Genomic DNA, 25,892 nt, shown 5'->3' on the forward strand with positions numbered 1-25,892 from the left:
ATATCAGAGACATACTATGTTTTGGTTGGTATCAGAGACATACTATGTTTTGGTTGGTATCAGAGACATACTATGTTTTGGTTGGTATCAGAGACATACTATGTTTTGGTTGATATCAGAGACATACTATGTTTTGGTTGGTATCAGAGACATACTATGTTTTGGTTGATATCAGAGACATACTATGTTTTGGTTGATATCAGAGACATACTATGTTTTGGTTGATATCAGAGACATACTATGTTTTGTTGATATCAGAGACATACTATGTTTTGGTTGGTATCAGAGACATACTATGTTTTCGTTGGTATCAGAGACATACTATGTTTTGGTTGATATCAGAGACATACTATGTTTTGGTTGGTATCAGAGACATACTATGTTTTGGTTGATATCAGAGACATACTATGTTTTGGTTGGTATCAGAGACATACTATGTTTTGGTTGGTATCAGAGACATACTATGTTTTGGTTGGTATCAGAGACATACTATGTTTTGGTTGATATCAGAGACATACTATGTTTTGGTTGGTATCAGAGGCATACTATGTTTTGGTTGATATCAGAGACATACTATGTTTTGGTTGGTATCAGAGGCATACTATGTTTTGGTTGATATCAGAGACATACTATGTTTTGGTTGGTATCAGAGACATACTATGTTTTGGTTGATATCAGAGACATACTATGTTTTGGTTGGTATCAGAGGCATACTATGTTTTGGTTGATATCAGAGACATACTATGTTTTGGTTGGTATCAGAGACATACTATGTTTTGGTTGATATCAGAGACATACTATGTTGTGGTTGGTATCAGAGACATATTATGTTTTGGTTGATATCAGAGACATACTATGTTTTGGTTGATATCAGAGACATACTATGTTTTGGTTGGTATCAGAGGCATACTATGTTTTGGTTGATATCAGAGACATACTATGTTTTGGTTGATATCAGAGACATACTATGTTTTGGTTGATATCAGAGACATACTATGTTTTGGTTGGTATCAGAGACATACTATGTTTTGGTTGGTATCAGAGGCATACTATGTTTTGGTTCATATCAGAGACATACTATGTTTTGGTTGGTATCAGAGACATACTATGTTTTGGTTGGTATCAGAGACATACTATGTTTTGGTTGGTATCAGAGACATACTATGTTTTGGTTGGTATCAGAGGCATGCTATGTTTTGGTTGGTATCAGAGACATACTATGTTTTGGATGGTATCAGAGGCATACTATGTTTTGGTTGATATCAGAGACATACTATGTTTTGGTTGGTATCAGAGGCATACTATGTTTTGGTTGATATCAGAGACATACTATGTTTTGGTTGATATCAGAGACATACTATGTTTTGGTTGGTATCAGAGACATACTATGTTTTGGTTGGTATCAGAGGCATACTATGTTTTGGTTGATATCAGAGACATACTATGTTTTGGTTGGTATCAGGGCATACTATGTTTTGGTTGATATCAGAGACATACTATGTTTTGGTTGATATCAGAGACATACTATGTTTTGGTTGATATCAGAGACATACTATGTTTTGGTTGATATCAGAGACATACTATATTTTGGTTGGTATCAGAGACATACTATGTTTTGGTTGATATCAGAGACATACTATGTTTTGGTTGGTATCAGAGACATACTATGTTTTGGTTGGTATCAGAGACATACTATGTTTTGGTTGGTATCAGAGACATACTATGTTTTGGTTGATATCAGAGACATACTATGTTTTGGTTGGTATCAGAGACATACTATGTTTTGGTTGATATCAGAGACATACTATGTTTTGGTTGATATCAGAGACATACTATGTTTTGGTTGATATCAGAGACATACTATGTTTTGGTTGATATCAGAGACATACTATGTTTTGGTTGGTATCAGAGACATACTATGTTTTCGTTGGTATCAGAGACATACTATGTTTTGGTTGATATCAGAGACATACTATGTTTTGGTTGGTATCAGAGACATACTATGTTTTGGTTGATATCAGAGACATACTATGTTTTGGTTGGTATCAGAGACATACTATGTTTTGGTTGGTATCAGAGACATACTATGTTTTGGTTGGTATCAGAGACATACTATGTTTTGGTTGATATCAGAGACATACTATGTTTTGGTTGGTATCAGAGGCATACTATGTTTTGGTTGATATCAGAGACATACTATGTTTTGGTTGGTATCAGAGGCATACTATGTTTTGGTTGATATCAGAGACATACTATGTTTTGGTTGGTATCAGAGACATACTATGTTTTGGTTGATATCAGAGACATACTATGTTTTGGTTGGTATCAGAGGCATACTATGTTTTGGTTGATATCAGAGACATACTATGTTTTGGTTGGTATCAGAGACATACTATGTTTTGGTTGATATCAGAGACATACTATGTTGTGGTTGGTATCAGAGACATATTATGTTTTGGTTGATATCAGAGACATACTATGTTTTGGTTGATATCAGAGACATACTATGTTTTGGTTGGTATCAGAGGCATACTATGTTTTGGTTGGTATCAGAGACATACTATGTTTTGGTTGATATCAGAGACATACTATATTTTGGTTGGTATCAGAGACATACTATGTTTTGGTTGATATCAGAGACATACTATGTTTTGGTTGATATCAGAGACATACTATGTTTTGGTTGGTATCAGAGGCATACTATGTTTTGGTTGATATCAGAGACATACTATGTTTTGGTTGATATCAGAGACATACTATGTTTTGGTTGGTATCAGAGACATACTATGTTTTGGTTGGTATCAGAGGCATACTATGTTTTGGTTGATATCAGAGACATACTATGTTTTGGTTGGTATCAGGGGCATACTATGTTTTGGTTGATATCAGAGACATACTATGTTTTGGTTGATATCAGAGACATACTATGTTTTGGTTGATATCAGAGACATACTATGTTTTGGTTGATATCAGAGACATACTATATTTTGGTTGGTATCAGAGACATACTATGTTTTGGTTGATATCAGAGACATACTATGTTTTGGTTGGTATCAGAGACATACTATGTTTTGGTTGGTATCAGAGACATACTATGTTTTGGTTGGTATCAGAGACATACTATGTTTTGGTTGATATCAGAGACATACTATGTTTTGGTTGGTATCAGAGACATACTATGTTTTGGTTGATATCAGAGACATACTATGTTTTGGTTGATATCAGAGACATACTATGTTTTGGTTGATATCAGAGACATACTATGTTTTGGTTGATATCAGAGACATACTATGTTTTGGTTGGTATCAGAGACATACTATGTTTTTTGGTATCAGAGACATACTATGTTTTGGTTGATATCAGAGACATACTATGTTTTGGTTGGTATCAGAGACATACTATGTTTTGGTTGATATCAGAGACATACTATGTTTTGGTTGGTATCAGAGACATACTATGTTTTGGTTGGTATCAGAGACATACTATGTTTTGGTTGGTATCAGAGACATACTATGTTTTGGTTGATATCAGAGACATACTATGTTTTGGTTGGTATCAGAGGCATACTATGTTTTGGTTGATATCAGAGACATACTATGTTTTGGTTGGTATCAGAGGCATACTATGTTTTGGTTGATATCAGAGACATACTATGTTTTGGTTGGTATCAGAGACATACTATGTTTTGGTTGATATCAGAGACATACTATGTTTTGGTTGATATCAGAGACATACTATGTTTTGGTTGGTATCAGAGACATACTATGTTTTGGTTGATATCAGAGACATACTATGTTGTGGTTGGTATCAGAGACATATTATGTTTTGGTTGATATCAGAGACATACTATGTTTTGGTTGATATCAGAGACATACTATGTTTTGGTTGGTATCAGAGGCATACTATGTTTTGGTTGATATCAGAGACATACTATATTTTGGTTGGTATCAGAGACATACTATGTTTTGGTTGATATCAGAGACATACTATGTTTTGGTTGATATCAGAGACATACTATGTTTTGGTTGGTATCAGAGACATACTATGTTTTGGTTGGTATCAGAGACATACTATGTTGTGGTTGGTATCAGAGACATATTATGTTTTGGTTGGTATCAGAGGCATACTATGTTTTGGTTGATATCAGAGACATACTATGTTTTGGTTGGTATCAGAGACATACTATGTTTTGGTTGGTATCAGAGACATACTATTTTGGTTGATATCAGAGGCATACTATGTTTTGGTTGATATCAGAGACATACTATGTTTTGGTTGATATCAGAGACATACTATGTTTTGGTTGGTATCAGAGACATACTATGTTGTGGTTGGTATCAGAGACATACTATGTTGTGGTTGGTATCAGAGACATACTATGTTGTGGTTGGTATCAGAGACATACTATGTTTTGGTTGATATCAGAGACATACTATGTTTTGGTTGATATCAGAGACATACTATGTTTTGGTTGTATCAGAGACATACTATGTTTTGGTTGGTATCAGAGACATACTATGTTTTGGTTGGTATCAGAGACATACTATGTTTTGGTTGATATCAGAGACATACTATGTTTTGGTTGGTATCAGAGGCATACTATGTTTTGGTTGATATCAGAGACATACTATGTTTTGGTTGGTATCAGAGGCATACTATGTTTTGGTTGGTATCAGAGACATACTATGTTTTGGATGGTATCAGAGGCATACTATGTTTTGGTTGATATCAGAGACATACTATGTTTTGGTTGGTATCAGAGGCATACTATGTTTTGGTTGATATCAGAGACATACTATGTTTTGGATGGTATCAGAGGCATACTATGTTTTGGTTGATATCAGAGACATACTATGTTTTGGTTGGTATCAGAGGCATACTATGTTTTGGTTGATATCAGAGACATACTATGTTTTGGTTGATATCAGAGACATACTATGTTTTGGTTGGTATCAGAGACATACTATGTTTTGGTTGGTATCAGAGGCATACTATGTTTTGGTTGATATCAGAGACATACTATGTTTTGGTTGGTATCAGGGGCATACTATGTTTTGGTTGATATCAGAGACATACTATGTTTTGGTTGATATCAGAGACATACTATATTTTGGTTGGTATCAGAGACATACTATGTTTTGGTTGATATCAGAGACATACTATGTTTTGGTTGGTATCAGAGACATACTATGTTTTGGTTGGTATCAGAGACATACTATGTTTTGGTTGGTATCAGAGACATACTATGTTTTGGTTGATATCAGAGACATACTATGTTTTGGTTGGTATCAGAGACATACTATGTTTTGGTTGATATCAGAGACATACTATGTTTTGGTTGATATCAGAGACATACTATGTTTTGGTTGATATCAGAGACATACTATGTTTTGGTTGATATCAGAGACATACTATGTTTTGGTTGGTATCAGAGACATACTATGTTTTCGTTGGTATCAGAGACATACTATGTTTTGGTTGATATCAGAGACATACTATGTTTTGGTTGGTATCAGAGACATACTATGTTTTGGTTGATATCAGAGACATACTATGTTTTGGTTGGTATCAGAGGCATACTATGTTTTGGTTGATATCAGAGACATACTATGTTTTGGTTGATATCAGAGACATACTATGTTTTGGTTGGTATCAGAGACATACTATGTTTTGGTTGGTATCAGAGGCATACTATGTTTTGGTTGATATCAGAGACATACTATGTTTTGGTTGGTATCAGGGGCATACTATGTTTTGGTTGATATCAGAGACATACTATGTTTTTGTTGATATCAGAGACATACTATATTTTGGTTGGTATCAGAGACATACTATGTTTTGGTTGATATCAGAGACATACTATGTTTTGGTTGGTATCAGAGACATACTATGTTTTGGTTGGTATCAGAGACATACTATGTTTTGGTTGGTATCAGAGACATACTATGTTTTGGTTGATATCAGAGACATACTATGTTTTGGTTGGTATCAGAGACATACTATGTTTTGGTTGATATCAGAGACATACTATGTTTTGGTTGATATCAGAGACATACTATGTTTTGGTTGATATCAGAGACATACTATGTTTTGGTTGATATCAGAGACATACTATGTTTTGGTTGGTATCAGAGACATACTATGTTTTCGTTGGTATCAGAGACATACTATGTTTTGGTTGATATCAGAGACATACTATGTTTTGGTTGGTATCAGAGACATACTATGTTTTGGTTGATATCAGAGACATACTATGTTTTGGTTGGTATCAGAGACATACTATGTTTTGGTTGGTATCAGAGACATACTATGTTTTGGTTGGTATCAGAGACATACTATGTTTTGGTTGATATCAGAGACATACTATGTTTTGGTTGGTATCAGAGGCATACTATGTTTTGGTTGATATCAGAGACATACTATGTTTTGGTTGGTATCAGAGGCATACTATGTTTTGGTTGATATCAGAGACATACTATGTTTTGGTTGGTATCAGAGACATACTATGTTTTGGTTGATATCAGAGACATACTATGTTTTGGTTGGTATCAGAGGCATACTATGTTTTGGTTGATATCAGAGACATACTATGTTTCGGTTGGTATCAGAGACATACTATGTTTTGGTTGATATCAGAGACATACTATGTTGTGGTTGGTATCAGAGACATATTATGTTTTGGTTGATATCAGAGACATACTATGTTTTGGTTGATATCAGAGACATACTATGTTTTGGTTGGTATCAGAGGCATACTATGTTTTGGTTGATATCAGAGACATACTATGTTTTGGTTGATATCAGAGACATACTATGTTTTGGTTGATATCAGAGACATACTATGTTTTGGTTGGTATCAGAGACATACTATGTTTTGGTTGGTATCAGAGGCATACTATGTTTTGGTTCATATCAGAGACATACTATGTTTTGGTTGGTATCAGAGACATACTATGTTTTGGTTGGTATCAGAGACATACTATGTTTTGGTTGGTATCAGAGACATACTATGTTTTGGTTGGTATCAGAGGCATGCTATGTTTTGGTTGGTATCAGAGACATACTATGTTTTGGATGGTATCAGAGGCATACTATGTTTTGGTTGATATCAGAGACATACTATGTTTTGGTTGGTATCAGAGGCATACTATGTTTTGGTTGATATCAGAGACATACTATGTTTTGGTTGATATCAGAGACATACTATGTTTTGGTTGGTATCAGAGACATACTATGTTTTGGTTGGTATCAGAGGCATACTATGTTTTGGTTGATATCAGAGACATACTATGTTTTGGTTGGTATCAGGGGCATACTATGTTTTGGTTGATATCAGAGACATACTATGTTTTGGTTGATATCAGAGACATACTATGTTTTGGTTGATATCAGAGACATACTATGTTTTGGTTGATATCAGAGACATACTATATTTTGGTTGGTATCAGAGACATACTATGTTTTGGTTGATATCAGAGACATACTATGTTTTGGTTGGTATCAGAGACATACTATGTTTTGGTTGGTATCAGAGACATACTATGTTTTGGTTGGTATCAGAGACATACTATGTTTTGGTTGATATCAGAGACATACTATGTTTTGGTTGGTATCAGAGACATACTATGTTTTGGTTGATATCAGAGACATACTATGTTTTGTTGATATCAGAGACATACTATGTTTTGGTTGATATCAGAGACATACTATGTTTTGGTTGATATCAGAGACATACTATGTTTTGGTTGGTATCAGAGACATACTATGTTTTCGTTGGTATCAGAGACATACTATGTTTTGGTTGATATCAGAGACATACTATGTTTTGGTTGGTATCAGAGACATACTATGTTTTGGTTGATATCAGAGACATACTATGTTTTGGTTGGTATCAGAGACATACTATGTTTTGGTTGGTATCAGAGACATACTATGTTTTGGTTGGTATCAGAGACATACTATGTTTTGGTTGATATCAGAGACATACTATGTTTTGGTTGGTATCAGAGGCATACTATGTTTTGGTTGATATCAGAGACATACTATGTTTTGGTTGGTATCAGAGGCATACTATGTTTTGGTTGATATCAGAGACATACTATGTTTTGGTTGGTATCAGAGACATACTATGTTTTGGTTGATATCAGAGACATACTATGTTTTGGTTGGTATCAGAGGCATACTATGTTTTGGTTGATATCAGAGACATACTATGTTTTGGTTGGTATCAGAGACATACTATGTTTTGGTTGATATCAGAGACATACTATGTTGTGGTTGGTATCAGAGACATATTATGTTTTGGTTGATATCAGAGACATACTATGTTTTGGTTGATATCAGAGACATACTATGTTTTGGTTGGTATCAGAGGCATACTATGTTTTGGTTGGTATCAGAGACATACTATGTTTTGGTTGATATCAGAGACATACTATATTTTGGTTGGTATCAGAGACATACTATGTTTTGGTTGATATCAGAGACATACTATGTTTTGGTTGATATCAGAGACATACTATGTTTTGGTTGGTATCAGAGGCATACTATGTTTTGGTTGATATCAGAGACATACTATGTTTTGGTTGATATCAGAGACATACTATGTTTTGGTTGGTATCAGAGACATACTATGTTTTGGTTGGTATCAGAGGCATACTATGTTTTGGTTGATATCAGAGACATACTATGTTTTGGTTGGTATCAGGGGCATACTATGTTTTGGTTGATATCAGAGACATACTATGTTTTGGTTGATATCAGAGACATACTATGTTTTGGTTGATATCAGAGACATACTATGTTTTGGTTGATATCAGAGACATACTATATTTTGGTTGGTATCAGAGACATACTATGTTTTGGTTGATATCAGAGACATACTATGTTTTGGTTGGTATCAGAGACATACTATGTTTTGGTTGGTATCAGAGACATACTATGTTTTGGTTGGTATCAGAGACATACTATGTTTTGGTTGATATCAGAGACATACTATGTTTTGGTTGGTATCAGAGACATACTATGTTTTGGTTGATATCAGAGACATACTATGTTTTGGTTGATATCAGAGACATACTATGTTTTGGTTGATATCAGAGACATACTATGTTTTGGTTGATATCAGAGACATACTATGTTTTGGTTGGTATCAGAGACATACTATGTTTTCGTTGGTATCAGAGACATACTATGTTTTGGTTGATATCAGAGACATACTATGTTTTGGTTGGTATCAGAGACATACTATGTTTTGGTTGATATCAGAGACATACTATGTTTTGGTTGGTATCAGAGACATACTATGTTTTGGTTGGTATCAGAGACATACTATGTTTTGGTTGGTATCAGAGACATACTATGTTTTGGTTGATATCAGAGACATACTATGTTTTGGTTGGTATCAGAGGCATACTATGTTTTGGTTGATATCAGAGACATACTATGTTTTGGTTGGTATCAGAGGCATACTATGTTTTGGTTGATATCAGAGACATACTATGTTTTGGTTGGTATCAGAGACATACTATGTTTTGGTTGATATCAGAGACATACTATGTTTTGGTTGATATCAGAGACATACTATGTTTTGGTTGGTATCAGAGACATACTATGTTTTGGTTGATATCAGAGACATACTATGTTGTGGTTGGTATCAGAGACATATTATGTTTTGGTTGATATCAGAGACATACTATGTTTTGGTTGATATCAGAGACATACTATGTTTTGGTTGGTATCAGAGGCATACTATGTTTTGGTTGATATCAGAGACATACTATATTTTGGTTGGTATCAGAGACATACTATGTTTTGGTTGATATCAGAGACATACTATGTTTTGGTTGATATCAGAGACATACTATGTTTTGGTTGGTATCAGAGACATACTATGTTGTGGTTGGTATCAGAGACATACTATGTTGTGGTTGGTATCAGAGACATATTATGTTTTGGTTGGTATCAGAGGCATACTATGTTTTGGTTGATATCAGAGACATACTATGTTTTGGTTGGTATCAGAGACATACTATGTTTTGGTTGGTATCAGAGACATACTATATTTTGGTTGATATCAGAGGCATACTATGTTTTGGTTGATATCAGAGACATACTATGTTTTGGTTGATATCAGAGACATACTATGTTTTGGTTGGTATCAGAGACATACTATGTTTTGGTTGGTATCAGAGACATACTATGTTGTGGTTGGTATCAGAGACATACTATGTTGTGGTTGGTATCAGAGACATACTATGTTTTGGTTGATATCAGAGACATACTATGTTTTGGTTGATATCAGAGACATACTATGTTTTGGTTGGTATCAGAGACATACTATGTTTTGGTTGGTATCAGAGACATACTATGTTTTGGTTGGTATCAGAGACATACTATGTTTTGGTTGATATCAGAGACATACTATGTTTTGGTTGGTATCAGAGGCATACTATGTTTTGGTTGATATCAGAGACATACTATGTTTTGGTTGGTATCAGAGGCATACTATGTTTTGGTTGGTATCAGAGACATACTATGTTTTGGATGGTATCAGAGGCATACTATGTTTTGGTTGATATCAGAGACATACTATGTTTTGGTTGGTATCAGAGGCATACTATGTTTTGGTTGATATCAGAGACATACTATGTTTTGGTTGATATCAGAGACATACTATGTTTTGGTTGGTATCAGAGACATACTATGTTTTGGTTGGTATCAGAGGCATACTATGTTTTGGTTGATATCAGAGACATATTATGTTTTGGTTGGTATCAGGGGCATACTATGTTTTGGTTGATATCAGAGACATACTATGTTTTGGTTGATATCAGAGACATACTATGTTTTGGTTGATATCAGAGACATACTATATTTTGGTTGGTATCAGAGGCATACTATGTTTTGGTTGGTATCAGAGACATACTATGTTTTGGTTGATATCAGAGACATACTATGTTTTGGTTGGTATCAGAGACATACTATGTTTTGGTTGATATCAGAGACATACTATGTTTTGGTTGGTATCAGAGACATACTATGTTGTGGTTGGTATCAGAGACATACTATGTTGTGGTTGGTATCAGAGACATACTATGTTTTGGTTGATATCAGAGACATACTATGTTTTGGTTGATATCAGAGACATACTATGTTTTGGTTGGTATCAGAGACATACTATGTTTTGGTTGGTATCAGAGACATACTATGTTTTGGTTGATATCAGAGACATACTATGTTTTGGTTGGTATCAGAGACATACTATGTTTTGGTTGGTATCAGAGACATACTATGTTTTGGTTGGTATCAGAGACATACTATGTTTTGGTTGATATCAGAGACATACTATATTTTGGTTGGTATCAGAGACATACTATGTTTTGGTTGATATCAGAGACATACTATGTTTTGGTTGGTATCAGAGACATACTATGTTTTGGTTGATATCAGAGACATACTATGTTTTGGTTGGTATCAGAGACATACTATGTTGTGGTTGGTATCAGAGACATACTATGTTGTGGTTGGTATCAGAGACATATTATGTTTTGGTTGATATCAGAGACATACTATGTTTTGGTTGATATCAGAGACATACTATGTTTTGGTTGGTATCAGAGACATACTATGTTTTGGTTGGTATCAGAGGCATACTATGTTTTGGTTGGTATCAGAGGCATGCTATGTTTTGGTTGGTATCAGAGACATACTATGTTTTGGATGGTATCAGAGGCATACTATGTTTTGGTTGATATCAGAGACATACTATGTTTTGGTTGGTATCAGAGGCATACTATGTTTTGGTTGATATCAGAGACATACTATGTTTTGGTTGATATCAGAGACATACTATGTTTTGGTTGGTATCAGAGACATACTATGTTTTGGTTGGTATCAGAGGCATACTATGTTTTGGTTGATATCAGAGACATACTATGTTTTGGTTGGTATCAGGGGCATACTATGTTTTGGTTGATATCAGAGACATACTATGTTTTGGTTGATATCAGAGACATACTATGTTTTGGTTGATATCAGAGACATACTATGTTTTGGTTGGTATCAGAGACATACTATGTTTTGGTTGGTATCAGAGACATACTATGTTTTGGTTGGTATCAGAGACATACTATGTTTTGGTTGATATCAGAGACATACTATGTTTTGGTTGGTATCAGAGACATACTATGTTTTGGTTGATATCAGAGACATACTATGTTTTGGTTGATATCAGAGACATACTATGTTTTGGTTGATATCAGAGACATACTATGTTTTGGTTGGTATCAGAGACATACTATGTTTTCGTTGGTATCAGAGACATACTATGTTTTGGTTGATATCAGAGACATACTATGTTTTGGTTGGTATCAGAGACATACTATGTTTTGGTTGATATCAGAGACATACTATGTTTTGTTGGTATCAGAGACATACTATGTTTTGGTTGGTATCAGAGACATACTATGTTTTGGTTGGTATCAGAGACATACTATGTTTTGGTTGATATCAGAGACATACTATGTTTTGGTTGGTATCAGAGGCATACTATGTTTTGGTTGATATCAGAGACATACTATGTTTTGGTTGGTATCAGAGGCATACTATGTTTTGGTTGATATCAGAGACATACTATGTTTTGGTTGGTATCAGAGACATACTATGTTTTGGTTGATATCAGAGACATACTATGTTTTGGTTGGTATCAGAGGCATACTATGTTTTGGTTGATATCAGAGACATACTATGTTTTGGTTGGTATCAGAGACATACTATGTTTTGGTTGATATCAGAGACATACTATGTTTTGGTTGGTATCAGAGACATACTATGTTTTGGTTGGTATCAGAGACATACTATATTTTGGTTGATATCAGAGACATACTATGTTTTGGTTGGTATCAGAGACATACTATGTTTTGGTTGGTATCAGAGACATACTATGTTTTGGTTGGTATCAGAGACATACTATGTTTTGGTTGATATCAGAGACATACTATATTTTGGTTGGTATCAGAGACATACTATGTTTTGGTTGATATCAGAGACATACTATGTTTTGGTTGGTATCAGAGACATACTATGTTTTGGTTGATATCAGAGACATACTATGTTTTGGTTGGTATCAGAGACATACTATGTTGTGGTTGGTATCAGAGACATACTATGTTGTGGTTGGTATCAGAGACATATTATGTTTTGGTTGATATCAGAGACATACTATGTTTTGGTTGATATCAGAGACATACTATGTTTTGGTTGATATCAGAGACATACTATGTTTTGGTTGATATCAGAGACATACTATGTTTTGGTTGATATCAGAGACATACTATATTTTGGTTGGTATCAGAGACATACTATGTTTTGGTTGATATCAGAGACATACTATGTTTTGGTTGGTATCAGAGACATACTATGTTTTGGTTGGTATCAGAGACATACTATGTTTTGGTTGGTATCAGAGACATACTATGTTTTGGTTGATATCAGAGACATACTATGTTTTGGTTGGTATCAGAGACATACTATGTTTTGGTTGATATCAGAGACATACTATGTTTTGGTTGATATCAGAGACATACTATGTTTTGGTTGATATCAGAGACATACTATGTTTTGGTTGGTATCAGAGACATACTATGTTTTCGTTGGTATCATCAGAGACATACTATGTTTTGGTTGATATCAGAGACATACTATGTTTTGGTTGGTATCAGAGACATACTATGTTTTGGTTGGTATCAGAGACATACTATGTTTTGGTTGGTATCAGAGACATACTATGTTTTGGTTGATATCAGAGACATACTATGTTTTGGTTGGTATCAGAGGCATACTATGTTTTGGTTGATATCAGAGACATACTATGTTTTGGTTGGTATCAGAGGCATACTATGTTTTGGTTGATATCAGAGGCATACTATGTTTTGGTTGGTATCAGAGACATACTATGTTTTGGTTGATATCAGAGACATACTATGTTTTGGTTGGTATCAGAGACATACTATGTTTTGGTTGATATCAGAGACATACTATGTTTTGGTTGATATCAGAGACATACTATGTTTTGGTTGGTATCAGAGACATACTATGTTGTGGTTGGTATCAGAGACATACTATGTTGTGGTTGGTATCAGAGACATATTATGTTTTGGTTGATATCAGAGACATACTATGTTTTGGTTGATATCAGAGACATACTATGTTATGGTTGGTATCAGAGACATACTATGTTTTGGTTGATATCAGAGACATACTATATTTTGGTTGATATCAGAGGCATACTATGTTTGTCAAAGCTTTATCTACTTATTTCTCCCTCTTTATTCTTTACTCTCTGTGTCTCAGGCTTACAATCAGAGTTTGAAGAAGTATCCTGGCGACTCCTCTCTCTCTCAGGCCTCTCTCACACTCATCTGTTCCTTACTTCATTCACTCAGGTAAGGATAACAGAACACTGCAGAACAATAATTGCATATGTCTGAAAGGTTCACTTTACCATGGATATGAAGGTCCTACTAATGGATGTTTTCCTTCCTATAATTGTATCTATATTATCTTCTATCAGATCAACTGCGACTCTGACCCGGCCATGAGTTCATGCCGTTTCAACCTTCCTTTCTGGTTACTGTTGTTACGTCCTGACCTTAGTTCCTTTTTATGTCTCTGTTTTAGTTTGGTCAGGGCGTGAGTTGGGGTGGGCATTCTATGTTTTTGTTCTAGGTTGTGTATTTCTGTGTTTGGCCTGGTATGGTTCCCAATCAGAGGCAGCTGTCGATCGTTGTCTCTGATTGAGAACCATACTTAGGTAGCCTGTTTTCCCACTATGATTTGTGGGTAATTATTTTCTGTTTAGTGTGTTTTGTACCTGACGGACCTGTTTCGGTTGTTTCTTTTGTTTCTTGTTGTATTTAGTGTTCAGTTTATTAAAATATTGATGAACACTTACCACGCTGCATCTTGGTCCTCACCTTCTTCCACCGACAATCGTTACAACTGTCTGTAGGTACTCTGACCTCTGCCTTATGACCCTCTCCTGCCCCAACAAACCCCAGCAGCACCTCTTAGGGACATGCTGACCTACAGATCTACAGTAACATCTCCTACTGAACAAAAAATGCAGAGCCATTGATGAACACACAAGACTGTGATTTTAACGGATCGGTGTCCCCCCACGCGGGACGGTTGCGCTAACGTAAGCTAATGTGATTAGCATGAGGTTGTAAGTAAAAAATCTCAGGACATAGACATATCTGATATTGGCAGAAAGCTTCACATCGTGTTAATCTAACTGCATTGTCCTATTTACAGTAGCTATTACAGTGAAATAATACCATTGCTATTGTTTGAGGAGAGTGCACAATTATAAACTTGAAAATGTATTAATAAACCAATTAGGCACATTTGGGCAGTCTTGATACAACATTTTGAACATATGTGCAATGGTTCATTGGATCAGTCTAAAACTTTGCAGATAAATTTCTGCCATCTAGTGGCCAAAATAATACATTATGACATTTCACTTGCATTTAAAGATGGTGGTACAAGGGGTAAAAAGCATGTTTTTTTGTATGACCTTTTACAAATAGCACAGAACACTAAGTCCAAATGCAATTGACAGGAGAGATGATTATTCATTAGGCACATCCATCCAGTCTCTTGTGACATCCTGTGCATGGGAGATTTGTTTCTGGGTTCTGAGATAAAACTAGCCATATTGTCTGTGGATTATTTAAAACTGCAGTATGTAACAAGCACCTTGTTATCCATAAGGATACTATTAGTTATGTTTGGAGGTTCTGGTCCGCTTACCTTAATTAAGTGTAGGGGAGAGTGTGTCTGCCAGTTTAGATGGTGCCAAAGACACAAACAGCGTTGAAAATGTGTGGATGTACAGTTGAAGTCGGAAGTTTACATACATTGTAACCAAATATACTTAAACTCAGTTTTTCACAAATTCTGACATTTAATCCTAGTTAAATTCCCTGTCTTAGGTCAGGTAGGATCACCACTTTATTTTAAGAATGTGAAATGTCATAATAGTAGAGAGTGATTTATTTCAGCTTTTATTTATTTCATCACATTCCCAGTGGGTCAGAAGTTTACATACACTCAATTAGTATTTGGTAGCATTGCCTTTAAATTGTTGAACTTGGGTCAAATGTTTTGGGTAGCCTTCCACAAGCTCCCCACAATAAGCTGGGTGAATTTTTGCCCATTCGTCCTGACAGAGCTGGTGTAACTGAGTCAGGTTTGTTGGCCTCCTTGCTCGCACACGCTTTTTCAGTTCTGCCCACAAATGTTCTATAGGATTGAAGTCGGGGCTTTGTGATGGCCACTCCAATACCTTGATTTTGTTGTCCATAAGCCATTTTTCCACAACTTTGGAAGTATGCTTGGGGTCATTGTCCATTTGGAATACCCATTTGCGACCAAGCTTTAACTTCCCGGCTGATGTCTTGAGATGTTGCTGCAGCAAAGCACCCCCACAACATGATGCTGCCACCCCCGTGCTTCACAGTTGGGATGGTGTTCTTTGGCTTGCAAGCCTCCCCCTTTTCCACCAAACATAACGATGGTCATTATGGCCAAACAGTTCTATTTTTGTTTCATCAGACCAGAGGATATTTCTCCAAAAAGTATGATCTTTGTCCCCATGTGCAGTTGCAAACCGTAGTCTGGCTTTTTTATGGTGGTTTTGGAGCAGTGGCTTCTTCCTTGCTGAGCGGCCTTTCAGGTTATGTCGATTATAGAACTAGTTTTACTGTGGATATAGATACTTTTGTACCGGTTTCCTCCAGCATCCTCAGAAGGTCCTTTGCTGTTATGGGATTGATTTGCACTTTTTTGCACCAAAGTACATTCATCTCTAGGAGACAGAACGAGTCTCCTTCCTGAGCGGTATGACGGCTGCGTGGTCCCATGGTGTTTATACTTGCGTACTATTGTTTGTACAGATGAACGTGGTACCTTCAGGTGTTAGGAAATTGTTCCCAAGGATGAACCAGACTGGTGGAGGTCTACATTTTTTTTCCTGAGGTCTTGGCTGATTTCTTTTGATTTTCCCATGATGTCAAGCAAAGAGGCACTGGGTTTGAAGGTAGGCCTTGAAATACATCCACAGGTACACCTTCATTTGACTCAAATGATGTCAATTAGCCTATCAGAAGCTTCTAAAGCCATGACATCCTTTTCGAAAAATATTAAGCTGTTTAAAGGCACAGTCAACTTAGTGTATGTAAACTTCTGACCCACTGGAATTGTGATACAGTGAATTATAAGTGAAATAATATGTCCGTAAACAATTGTTGGAAAAATGACTTGTCATGCACAAAGTTGATGTTCTAACCGACTTGCCAAAACTATAGTTTGTTAACAAGACATTTGTGGAGTGGTTGAAAAACGAGTTTTAATGACTCCAACCTAAGTGTACGTAAACTTCCGATATTCAACTGTAAATAAATAGGGAAATGGGAAAGGGATACCTAGACAGATGTACAACTGAATGCATTCAACTGAAATGTGTCTTCCGCATTTAACCCAACCCCTCTGAATCAGTGAGGTTTGGTCATAGATGTGTGGCTGATAATTCTACAAAAGCAAGTTGCATTTTTTTTATGTTTAGGGGGTTGTATTTCTTATGGAATAATCAACGTATACATTTAATATGTGTTTGTTAAACAACATGTTTATAATAGCCAGGTTAAAACTGTGGACAGGCAAGCTGTTAGGACTAGTGGTTGGGCGCTATTTAGGTTAGGCTATTTGATTGGAGAAACCTGTAAAACGTTTCCTTCTAATTCCATTGTCATACATTTTATCTCCGGCCTGAGCGCTCCAGAAAAGGCCACATAGTCTTTCTACCATATGCTATATCTGCTACATGATTTGTGTTCGATTAATGTTTTCACGGAATGTTGGTGTAGCGCTGCGTCTCTCCAACAGCACCTTGGAGAGGCGGCTGGGAATGGACATGATAAATATTTTGCGTCCCTGCCTTATGACAAAGTGGGCACTGCTTATCACAGGGCGGCATCGGCGCTCACCTAAAAGTCCATATGCAACTGCAACTTGATTTTGGGCAGAATTATGTGAGGTTTTATCTGTTGTTGGAGGTACGTCTTTGTCAGTTTCGCTCAGAAAATGCAGTCTTCGTCAATCTGCCGCCATAGACGGCCGCCTGCTGTCTAGTTATTCAAAAGAGCGGTAGAACCTTGGCAAAACTCCTCCATCAGTATGACGCGTTATTCCAGCGACTACCACCCCGAAGCAACATGGAAGCCCACAGTGGTGACAAGCGTGGTCTTGAGCATTTAGACGAATATGAACCCAAACCAGCAAAACATATGCGTAGCCTGCACGATCGCATGGTGGAAAGGCGACTAGTAGTTATTTTAGAGGGTGCAACGCTGGAAACAGTGAAGGTAAAGACGAGTATTTCACTATTCACTTTCGCCATCTAACTGCTGTGTTTGCAAACTAACGTTGTTACCACTAGCTGCGTCTCTGATTACCCGCGTTATTGGATATAAACAATATAGATAGCTTCCTGTTCAACCAGACATGCCTGGTAGATGTGTGATATGAATATTGCATTCTGCACGGTAACTGTTTTTGTGACTGAAGGAACCAGGATGAAACCATTTGCTATTGGTTAGCTCCTGCCTGCAGGCCCACTGATGCATGTCCTAAAGCAGGGTTTCCCAAACTCGGTCCCGGCCCCCCCCCCCCCTGGGTACATTTTTTTTTTTTGCCCTAGCACCAAACAGCTGACGCAAATACCAACTCATAATCAAGCTTTAATTATTTGAATCAGCTGTGTAGTGCTAGGGAAAAAAACAAAACGGGCCCCCAGGACCAAGTTTGTGAAACCCTGTTCTAAAGAGTGGGCATGGAATTTGCACCATAATCAATGAAGGACGTCAATCATGTTGTACTCTTTCCCGTCAGGTTGGCAAGACATTTGAACTGCTGAACTGTGACCAACACAAGGGCATGATCATCAAAAGTGGACGGGACCCAGGGAAGATTCGACCTGACATTACACATCAGGTAAGCTGTCATTTTCACATTGACCCAGTCATCTTTCTTCTTCGCTCCTCTAACCCAGCAATATCCTGTCATTGTTCCCCAGTGTTTGTTGATGCTGATGGACAGTCCATTGAACAGGGCAGGTCTCCTACAGGTTTACATCCACACAGAGAGGAACGCCTTGATTGAGATCAACCCACAGACACGCATCCCCCGAACCTTCAACCGCTTCTGTGGCCTCATGGGTAAGCCTGCTACGTTCTGCTGAATTTCTCTTCATACATTCACTCTCCTACCATCCTTCTCTCCAATCAATCATGTATTTATAAAGCCCTTTTTACATCAACTGATGTCACAAAGTGCTGTACAGAAACGCAGCCTAAAACCCCAAACATCAAGCAATGCGGATGTAGAAGCACGGTGGTTAGGAAAAACTCCATAGAAAGGCCGGAACCTAGGAAGAAACCTAGAGAGGAACCAGGCTCTGAGGGGTGGCCAGTCCTCTTCTGGCTGTGCCGGGTGGAGATTATAACAGAACATGGCCAAGATGTTCAAATGTTCATAAATGACCAGCAGGGTCAGATAATAATAATCAGTGGTTGTATGTAGAGGGTGCAACAGGTCCGCACCTCAGGAGTAAATGTCAGTTGGCTTTTCATTCAGAGTTAGAGACAGCAGGTGCGGTAGAGAGAGAGTCCAAAACAGCAGGTCCGGGACAAGGTAGCACGTCCAGTGAACAGGTCAGGGTTCCATAGGCAGGGTTCCGCAGGCAGAACAGTTGAAACTGGCGCAGCAATATGACCAGGTGCACTGGGCACAGCAAGGAGTCATCAGGCAAGGTAGTCCTGGGGAGGAGGGGGGTAGAGAGAAAATACACATAAATTCACACAGGACACCGGATAAGACATGAGAAATACTCCAGATATAACAGACTGACCCTAGCTCCATGACACAAAGTATTGCATCATAAGTACTAAAGGCTGAGACAGAAGGGGTCGGGAGACACTGGCCCTGTCTGACTACACCCCCGGACAGGGAAACCAGGCAGGATATAACCCCACCCACTTTGCCAAAGCACAGCCCCCACAGCACTAGAGGGATATCTTCAACCACCAACCTACTACCCTGAGACAAGGACGAATATAGCCCACAAAGACCTCCCCCACAGCACGAACCCGAGGGGGGCGCCAACCCGGACAGGAAATCACGTCAGTGACTCAATCCACTCAAGTGACGCACCCCTCCTAGGGTCGGCATGGAAGGGCACCAGTAAGCCAGTGACTCAGCCCCCGTAATAGGGTTAGAGGCAGAGAATCCCAGTGGAGAGAGGGGAACCGGCCAGGCAGAGACAGCAAGAGCGGTTAGTTGCTCCCGTGCCTTTCTGTTCACCTTCACACCCCTGGGCCAGGCTACACTCAATCATAGGACCTACTGAAGAGATGAGTCTTCAATATAGACTTAAAGGTCGAGACCGAGTCTGCTTCTCTCACATGGATAAGCTGACCATTCCATAAAAATTTAGCTCTATAGGAGAAAGCCCTGCTTCCGGCTGTTTGCTTAGACATTCTAGGGACAGTAAGGAGGCCTGCGTCTTGTGACTGTAGTGTACGTGTAGGTATGTGTTTAGCACTAATTTAAGTTTATTTAGTGCTTTGTCCAGGTAGCCGGAAAGTAGAGCATCGCAGTAGTCTAATCTAGAAGTGGCAAAAGCTTGGATTAATTTTTCTGCATGATTTTTGGACAGAAAAGTTCTGATTTTTGCAATGTTAAGAAGATGGAAAGAGCTGTCCTTGAAATATTCTTGAGAGATCAGGGTCCAGAGTAACACAGAGGTCCTTCCGTTTCATTTGAGATGACTGTAAAACCATCAAGATTGTCAGATCCAACAGAAGATGTCTTTGATTCTTGGGACCTAGAACTAGCATCTCTGTTTTGTCCGCGTTTAAAAGTAAAACATTTGCCACCATCCACTTCCTTATGCCTGAAACACAGGCTTCCAATTTTGGGGCTTCACCAGGTTTCATTGAAATGTACAGCTCTGTATTTTCCGCATAGCAGTGATATATTATGTTTCCAAATGACATCACCAAGAGGTAAAATGTATAGCGAAAACAATAGTGGTCCTAAAACGGAATCTTGAGGAACACCGAAATGTACAGTTGATTTGTCAGAAGACAAACCATCCACCGAAACAAACTGATATCTTTTCTGGGTCAAGGTTTGGCTTTTTCAAGAGAAGCTTTATTTCTTCCACTTTTAGTGAGTTTGGTACACATCCGGTGGATAGGGAGCCGTTTATTATATTCAACATAGGAGGGCCAAGCACAGGAAGTAGATCTTTCAGTAGTTTAGTTGGAATAGGGTCCAGTATGCAGCTTGAAGGTTTAGAGGCCATGATTATTTTCATCAATGTGTCATGAGATATAGTATTAAAAAACTTGAGTGTCTCCCTTGATCCTCGGCCCTGACAGTGTTGTGCAGACTCAGGACAACTGAGCTTTGGAGTAATATGCAGATTTAAAGAGTCGAATGATCATGATCTTTCGTCAAAGAAGGTAATGAATTTATCACTGCTGTGGAAATGAAAGCCAACCTCCCTTGGGGAATGCTTCTTTTTAGTTAGCTTTGCGACAGTATCAAAAATACATTTTGGTTTGTTCTTATTCTCCTCAATTAAGTTGGAAAAATAGGATGATCGAGCAGCAGTGAGGGCTTTTTGATACTGTCTTTCCAAGCTAGTCAGAAGACTTCCAGTTTGGTGGAGCGCCTTTTCCGTTCCAATTTTATGGAAGCTTGCTTCAGGGCTCTGGTATTTTCTGTATACCAGGGAGCTAGTTTCTTATGACAATGTTTTTTGTTTTTACATTTACATTTAAGTCATTCAGCAGACGCTCTTATCCAGAGCGACTTACAAATTGGTGCTTTCACCTTAAGACATCCATTTTTAGGGGTGCGACTGCATCTAGGGTATTACGCAAGGTTACATTTTGTTCCTCAGTTAGGTGGTTAACCAATTTTTGGACTCCGACGTCCTTGGGTAGATGGAGGGAGTCTGGAAGGGCATCTAGGAATCTTTGGGTTGTCCGAGAATTTATAGCACAGCTTTTGATGATCCTTGGTTGTGGTCTGAGCAGATTATTTGTTGCGATTGCAAACGTAATAAAATGGTGGTCCGATAGTCCAGGATTATGAGGAAAAATAATAAGATCCACAATATTTATTCCTTGGGGAAAAAACTAGGTCCAGAATATGACTATGGCAGTGAGTAGGTCCTGAGACATGTTGGACAAAACTCACTGAGTCGATGATGGTTCCGAAAGCCTTTTGGAGTGGGACTTTTCCATGTGAATATTAAAGTCACCAAAAATGTGAATATTATCTGCCATGACTACAATGTCCGATAGGAATTCAGGGAACTCGGTGAGGAACGCTGTGTACGGCCCAGGAGGCCTGTAAACAGTAGCTATAAAAAGTGATTGAGTAGGCTGCATAGATTTCATGACTAGGCGATACGTCTTTTTTCCCCCTGTAAATTGAAATTTGCTATCGTAAATGTTAGCAACACCTCCGCCTATGTGGGGGATATGGGGGACACTAGTGTAACCAGGAGGAGAGGCCTCATTTAACACAGTACATTCATCAGGCTTAAGCCATGTTTCAGTCAGGCCAATCACATCAAGATTATGATCAATGATTAGTACATTGACTATAACTGCCTTGGAAGTGAGGGATCTAACATTAAGTTGCCCTATTTTGAAAATTGAGATCACTCTTTCAATAATGACAGGCATGGAGGAGGTCTTTATTCCAGTGAGATTGCTAAGGCGAACACCGCCATGTTTAGTTTTGCCCAACCTAGATCGAGGTACAGACACGGTCTCAATGGGGATAGCTGAGCTGACTGTGCTAGTGGCAGGCTCCACTAAGCTGGCAGGTTGGCTAACAGCCTGCTGCCTGGCCTGCACCCCATCTCATTGTGGAGCTAGAGGAGTTAGAGCCCTGTCTATGTTCTAAGATGAGATGAGTTCACCCCTCCAGCTAGGATGGGGTCTGTCACGCCTTAGCAGGCCAGGCTTGGTTGTTGAGTCCCAGAAAGAGGGCCAATTATCAACAAATTATATATTTTGGGACGGGCAGAAAACAGTTTTCAACCAGCGATTGAGTTGTGAGTCTCTGCTGTAGAGCTCATCACTCCCCCTAACTGGGAGGGGGCCAGAGACAATTGCTCGATGCTGAAGCTATGTTGCGCTTGGTGATCTCTGACTGTTTCATCCTAACATCGTTGGTGCCGACGTGGATAACAATAACCCTATACTCTCTACACTCGCCAGTTTTAGCTTTAGCCAGTAGCATCTTCAGATTAGCCATAACGTCGGTAGCCCTGCCCCCTGGTAAACAGTGTATGATCACTAGATTATTATTTTTAAATCTAATACTACGGGTAACGGCGTCGCCAATGACTAGGGTGTTCAATTTGTCAGAGCTAATGGTGGGAGAATGTAAACAAGTCTACAAATTGTGACCAGAAGTTACTGTATATCTCCCTCTCTCTTGTTTCATCCCACTTGTATTTATGTCTCCTCCTAGTCCAGCTCCTGCACAAGCTGAGTGTGAGGGCGGCTGATGGCCCCCAGCGCCTGCTGAAGCTCATCAAGAACCCTGTGTCAGACCACCTGCCCCCTGGCTGCCCCCGTATTTGTACCTCGTTCTCCTCTGGGGAGGCAGTGGGCGCCCGCACCGTGGTACCAGAGGAGGGGCCCGCCACTGTGGTGGTCGGAGCATTTGCACACGGAGCGGTGAGTTTAGCTTAAGGCTCTAGGGTAATGGCCCGTGTGCACAGATCCAGGATCAGCTTCACTTACCCTCCCTCATTACTACTTAAGTGTTAAGGGGCATCTTCATCCTACTTCTCTGGGGCAGAATCTGATTTTAGGTACAGTTGACGTAGGTAGTTTGTGTTAGAAATATAGATGTTGGGGGTTGATTTTATTTATTTAGTCTACCAATTTTTTTAAAAAAGGAGCTGGAATTTGGTAAATGATTATGCATTGGTTTGAGCTCTGCTTGTCCTCTCCTGTCTTAGGTGAATGTGGACTACACAGAGAAGACTGTTTCCATCAGTAACTACCCTCTCTCTGCTTGTCCTCTCCTGTCTTAGGTGAATGTGGACTACACAGAGAAGACTGTTTCCATCAGTAACTACCCTCTCTCTGCTTGTCCTCTCCTGTCTTAGGTGAATGTGGACTACACAGAGAAGACTGTTTCCATCAGTAACTACCCTCTCTCTGCTTGTCCTCTCCTGTCTTAGGTGAATGTGGACTACACAGAGAAGACTGTTTCCATCAGTAACTACCCTCTCTCTGCTTGTCCTCTCCTGTCTTAGGTGAATGTGGACTACACAGAGAAGACTGTTTCCATCAGTAACTACCCTCTCTCTGCTTGTCCTCTCCTGTCTTAGGTGAATGTGGACTACACAGAGAAGACTGTTTCCATCAGTAACTACCCTCTCTCTGCTTGTCCTCTCCTGTCTTAGGTGAATGTGGACTACACAGAGAAGACTGTTTCCATCAGTAACTACCCTCTCTCTGCTTGTCCTCTCCTGTCTTAGGTGAATGTGGACTACACAGAGAAGACTGTTTCCATCAGTAACTACCTCTCTCTGCTTGTCCTCTCCTGTCTTAGGTGAATGTGGACTACACAGAGAAGACTGTTTCCATCAGTAACCACCCTCTCTCTGCTTGTCCTCTCCTGTCTTAGGTGAATGTGGACTACACAGAGAAGACTGTTTCCATCAGTAACTACCCTCTCTCTGCTTGTCCTCTCCTGTCTTAGGTGAATGTGGACTACACAGAGAAGACTGTTTCCATCAGTAACTACCCTCTCTCTGCTTGTCCTCTCCTGTCTTAGGTGAATGTGGACTACACAGAGAAGACTGTTTCCATCAGTAACTACCCTCTCTCTGCTTGTCCTCTCCTGTCTTAGGTGAATGTGGACTACACAGAGAAGACTGTTTCCATCAGTAACTACCCTCTCTGCTTGTCCTCTCCTGTCTTAGGTGAATGTGGACTACACAGAGAAGACTGTTTCCATCAGTAACCACCCTCTCTCTGCTTGTCCTCTCCTGTCTTAGGTGAATGTGGACTACACAGAGAAGACTGTTTCCATCAGTAACTACCCTCTCTCTGCTTGTCCTCTCCTGTCTTAGGTGAATGTGGACTACACAGAGAAGACTGTTTCCATCAGTAACTACCCTCTCTCTGCTGCCCTCACCTGTACCAAGATGTGCTCTGCCTTTGAGGAGGTCTGGGGCGTGTTGTGATGAAGTTGACAGCACACTGTTGCTCCAGCTAAAACTGTCAACATGGACTAGAAATGGATCGGACAGTCAAGGAACATTGTACAGAAACGATCCACTTCACCAATTACCTCCTGTGGATTCGTATGATTCTATGGGTTTATGTATTGTGTGTAAAATATGGTATCTTACATTTCTCAACTTAGGCCAAGTTTCAATATGAAATACTGTTTTGAATACACCATCTGTAAGGACTTTGCACCAAATATGGTCTTCCTGCTTGTTTTTGTATACATGTATCCAGTGCATCATTGTTCCCATGGTTATACAGTGGAAATAAATGGTATAGTTTGTCCTCATGATTCCATTGTTCCTTGTCAAAGAGACTGTAGGGAACAAAACAATTTAACACATGATGGGGAGAAAAGTCATGTTTTCATGTAGTACTGGTCGAATAATCACTCAATATACATGTCATTTGGGAGTAACAATAATAAAAACCAATACAATAATATGATTGACAAAATATAACATTGTAATTTAACATCTACTGGCATATTAC

General features: G+C 38.6%; 1 protein-coding gene across 2 annotated transcripts; it reads left to right on the forward strand.

Annotated features, from left to right (window-relative positions):
• Positions 1-18,015: 18,015 nt before the first annotated feature.
• Positions 18,016-25,685, forward strand: LOC115123422 (ribosomal RNA small subunit methyltransferase NEP1-like). Of its 2 annotated transcripts, none has more exons than XM_065027866.1 (5): positions 18,016-18,428; positions 18,955-19,056; positions 19,139-19,280; positions 23,623-23,831; positions 24,119-24,683. In XM_065027866.1, the coding sequence occupies exons 1-5, from the start codon at positions 18,279-18,281 to the stop codon at positions 24,191-24,193; spliced, it is 678 nt and encodes a 225-aa protein (XP_064883938.1). In that variant the 5' UTR covers positions 18,016-18,278; the 3' UTR covers positions 24,194-24,683. The 2 variants fall into 2 exon arrangements, with proteins under 2 accessions (XP_064883938.1, XP_064883939.1); XM_065027867.1 differs by lacking the exon at positions 24,119-24,683 and adding an exon at positions 25,241-25,685 and having other exon boundaries at positions 18,195-18,428.
• Positions 25,686-25,892: the final 207 nt, after the last annotated feature.

This window comes from Oncorhynchus nerka, linkage group LG14 (assembly GCF_034236695.1).
Source record: "Oncorhynchus nerka isolate Pitt River linkage group LG14, Oner_Uvic_2.0, whole genome shotgun sequence".
In the NCBI taxonomy this organism is placed as follows: Eukaryota; Metazoa; Chordata; class Actinopteri; order Salmoniformes; family Salmonidae; genus Oncorhynchus; species Oncorhynchus nerka.

What these genes read in the sequence shown, in the direction of transcription:
- LOC115123422 (XM_065027867.1), top strand. Translation starts at nt 18,279, where the DNA reads ATGGAAGCCCACAGTGGTGACAAGCGTGGTCTTGAGCATTTAGACGAA. An exon ending in GACCTGACATTACACATCAG is followed by an intron (nt 19,057 to 19,138) that starts GTAAGCTGTCAT and finishes ATTGTTCCCCAG; the next exon opens with TGTTTGTTGATGCTGATGGA. An exon ending in CCGCTTCTGTGGCCTCATGG is followed by an intron (nt 19,281 to 23,622) that starts GTAAGCCTGCTA and finishes GTCTCCTCCTAG; the next exon opens with TCCAGCTCCTGCACAAGCTG.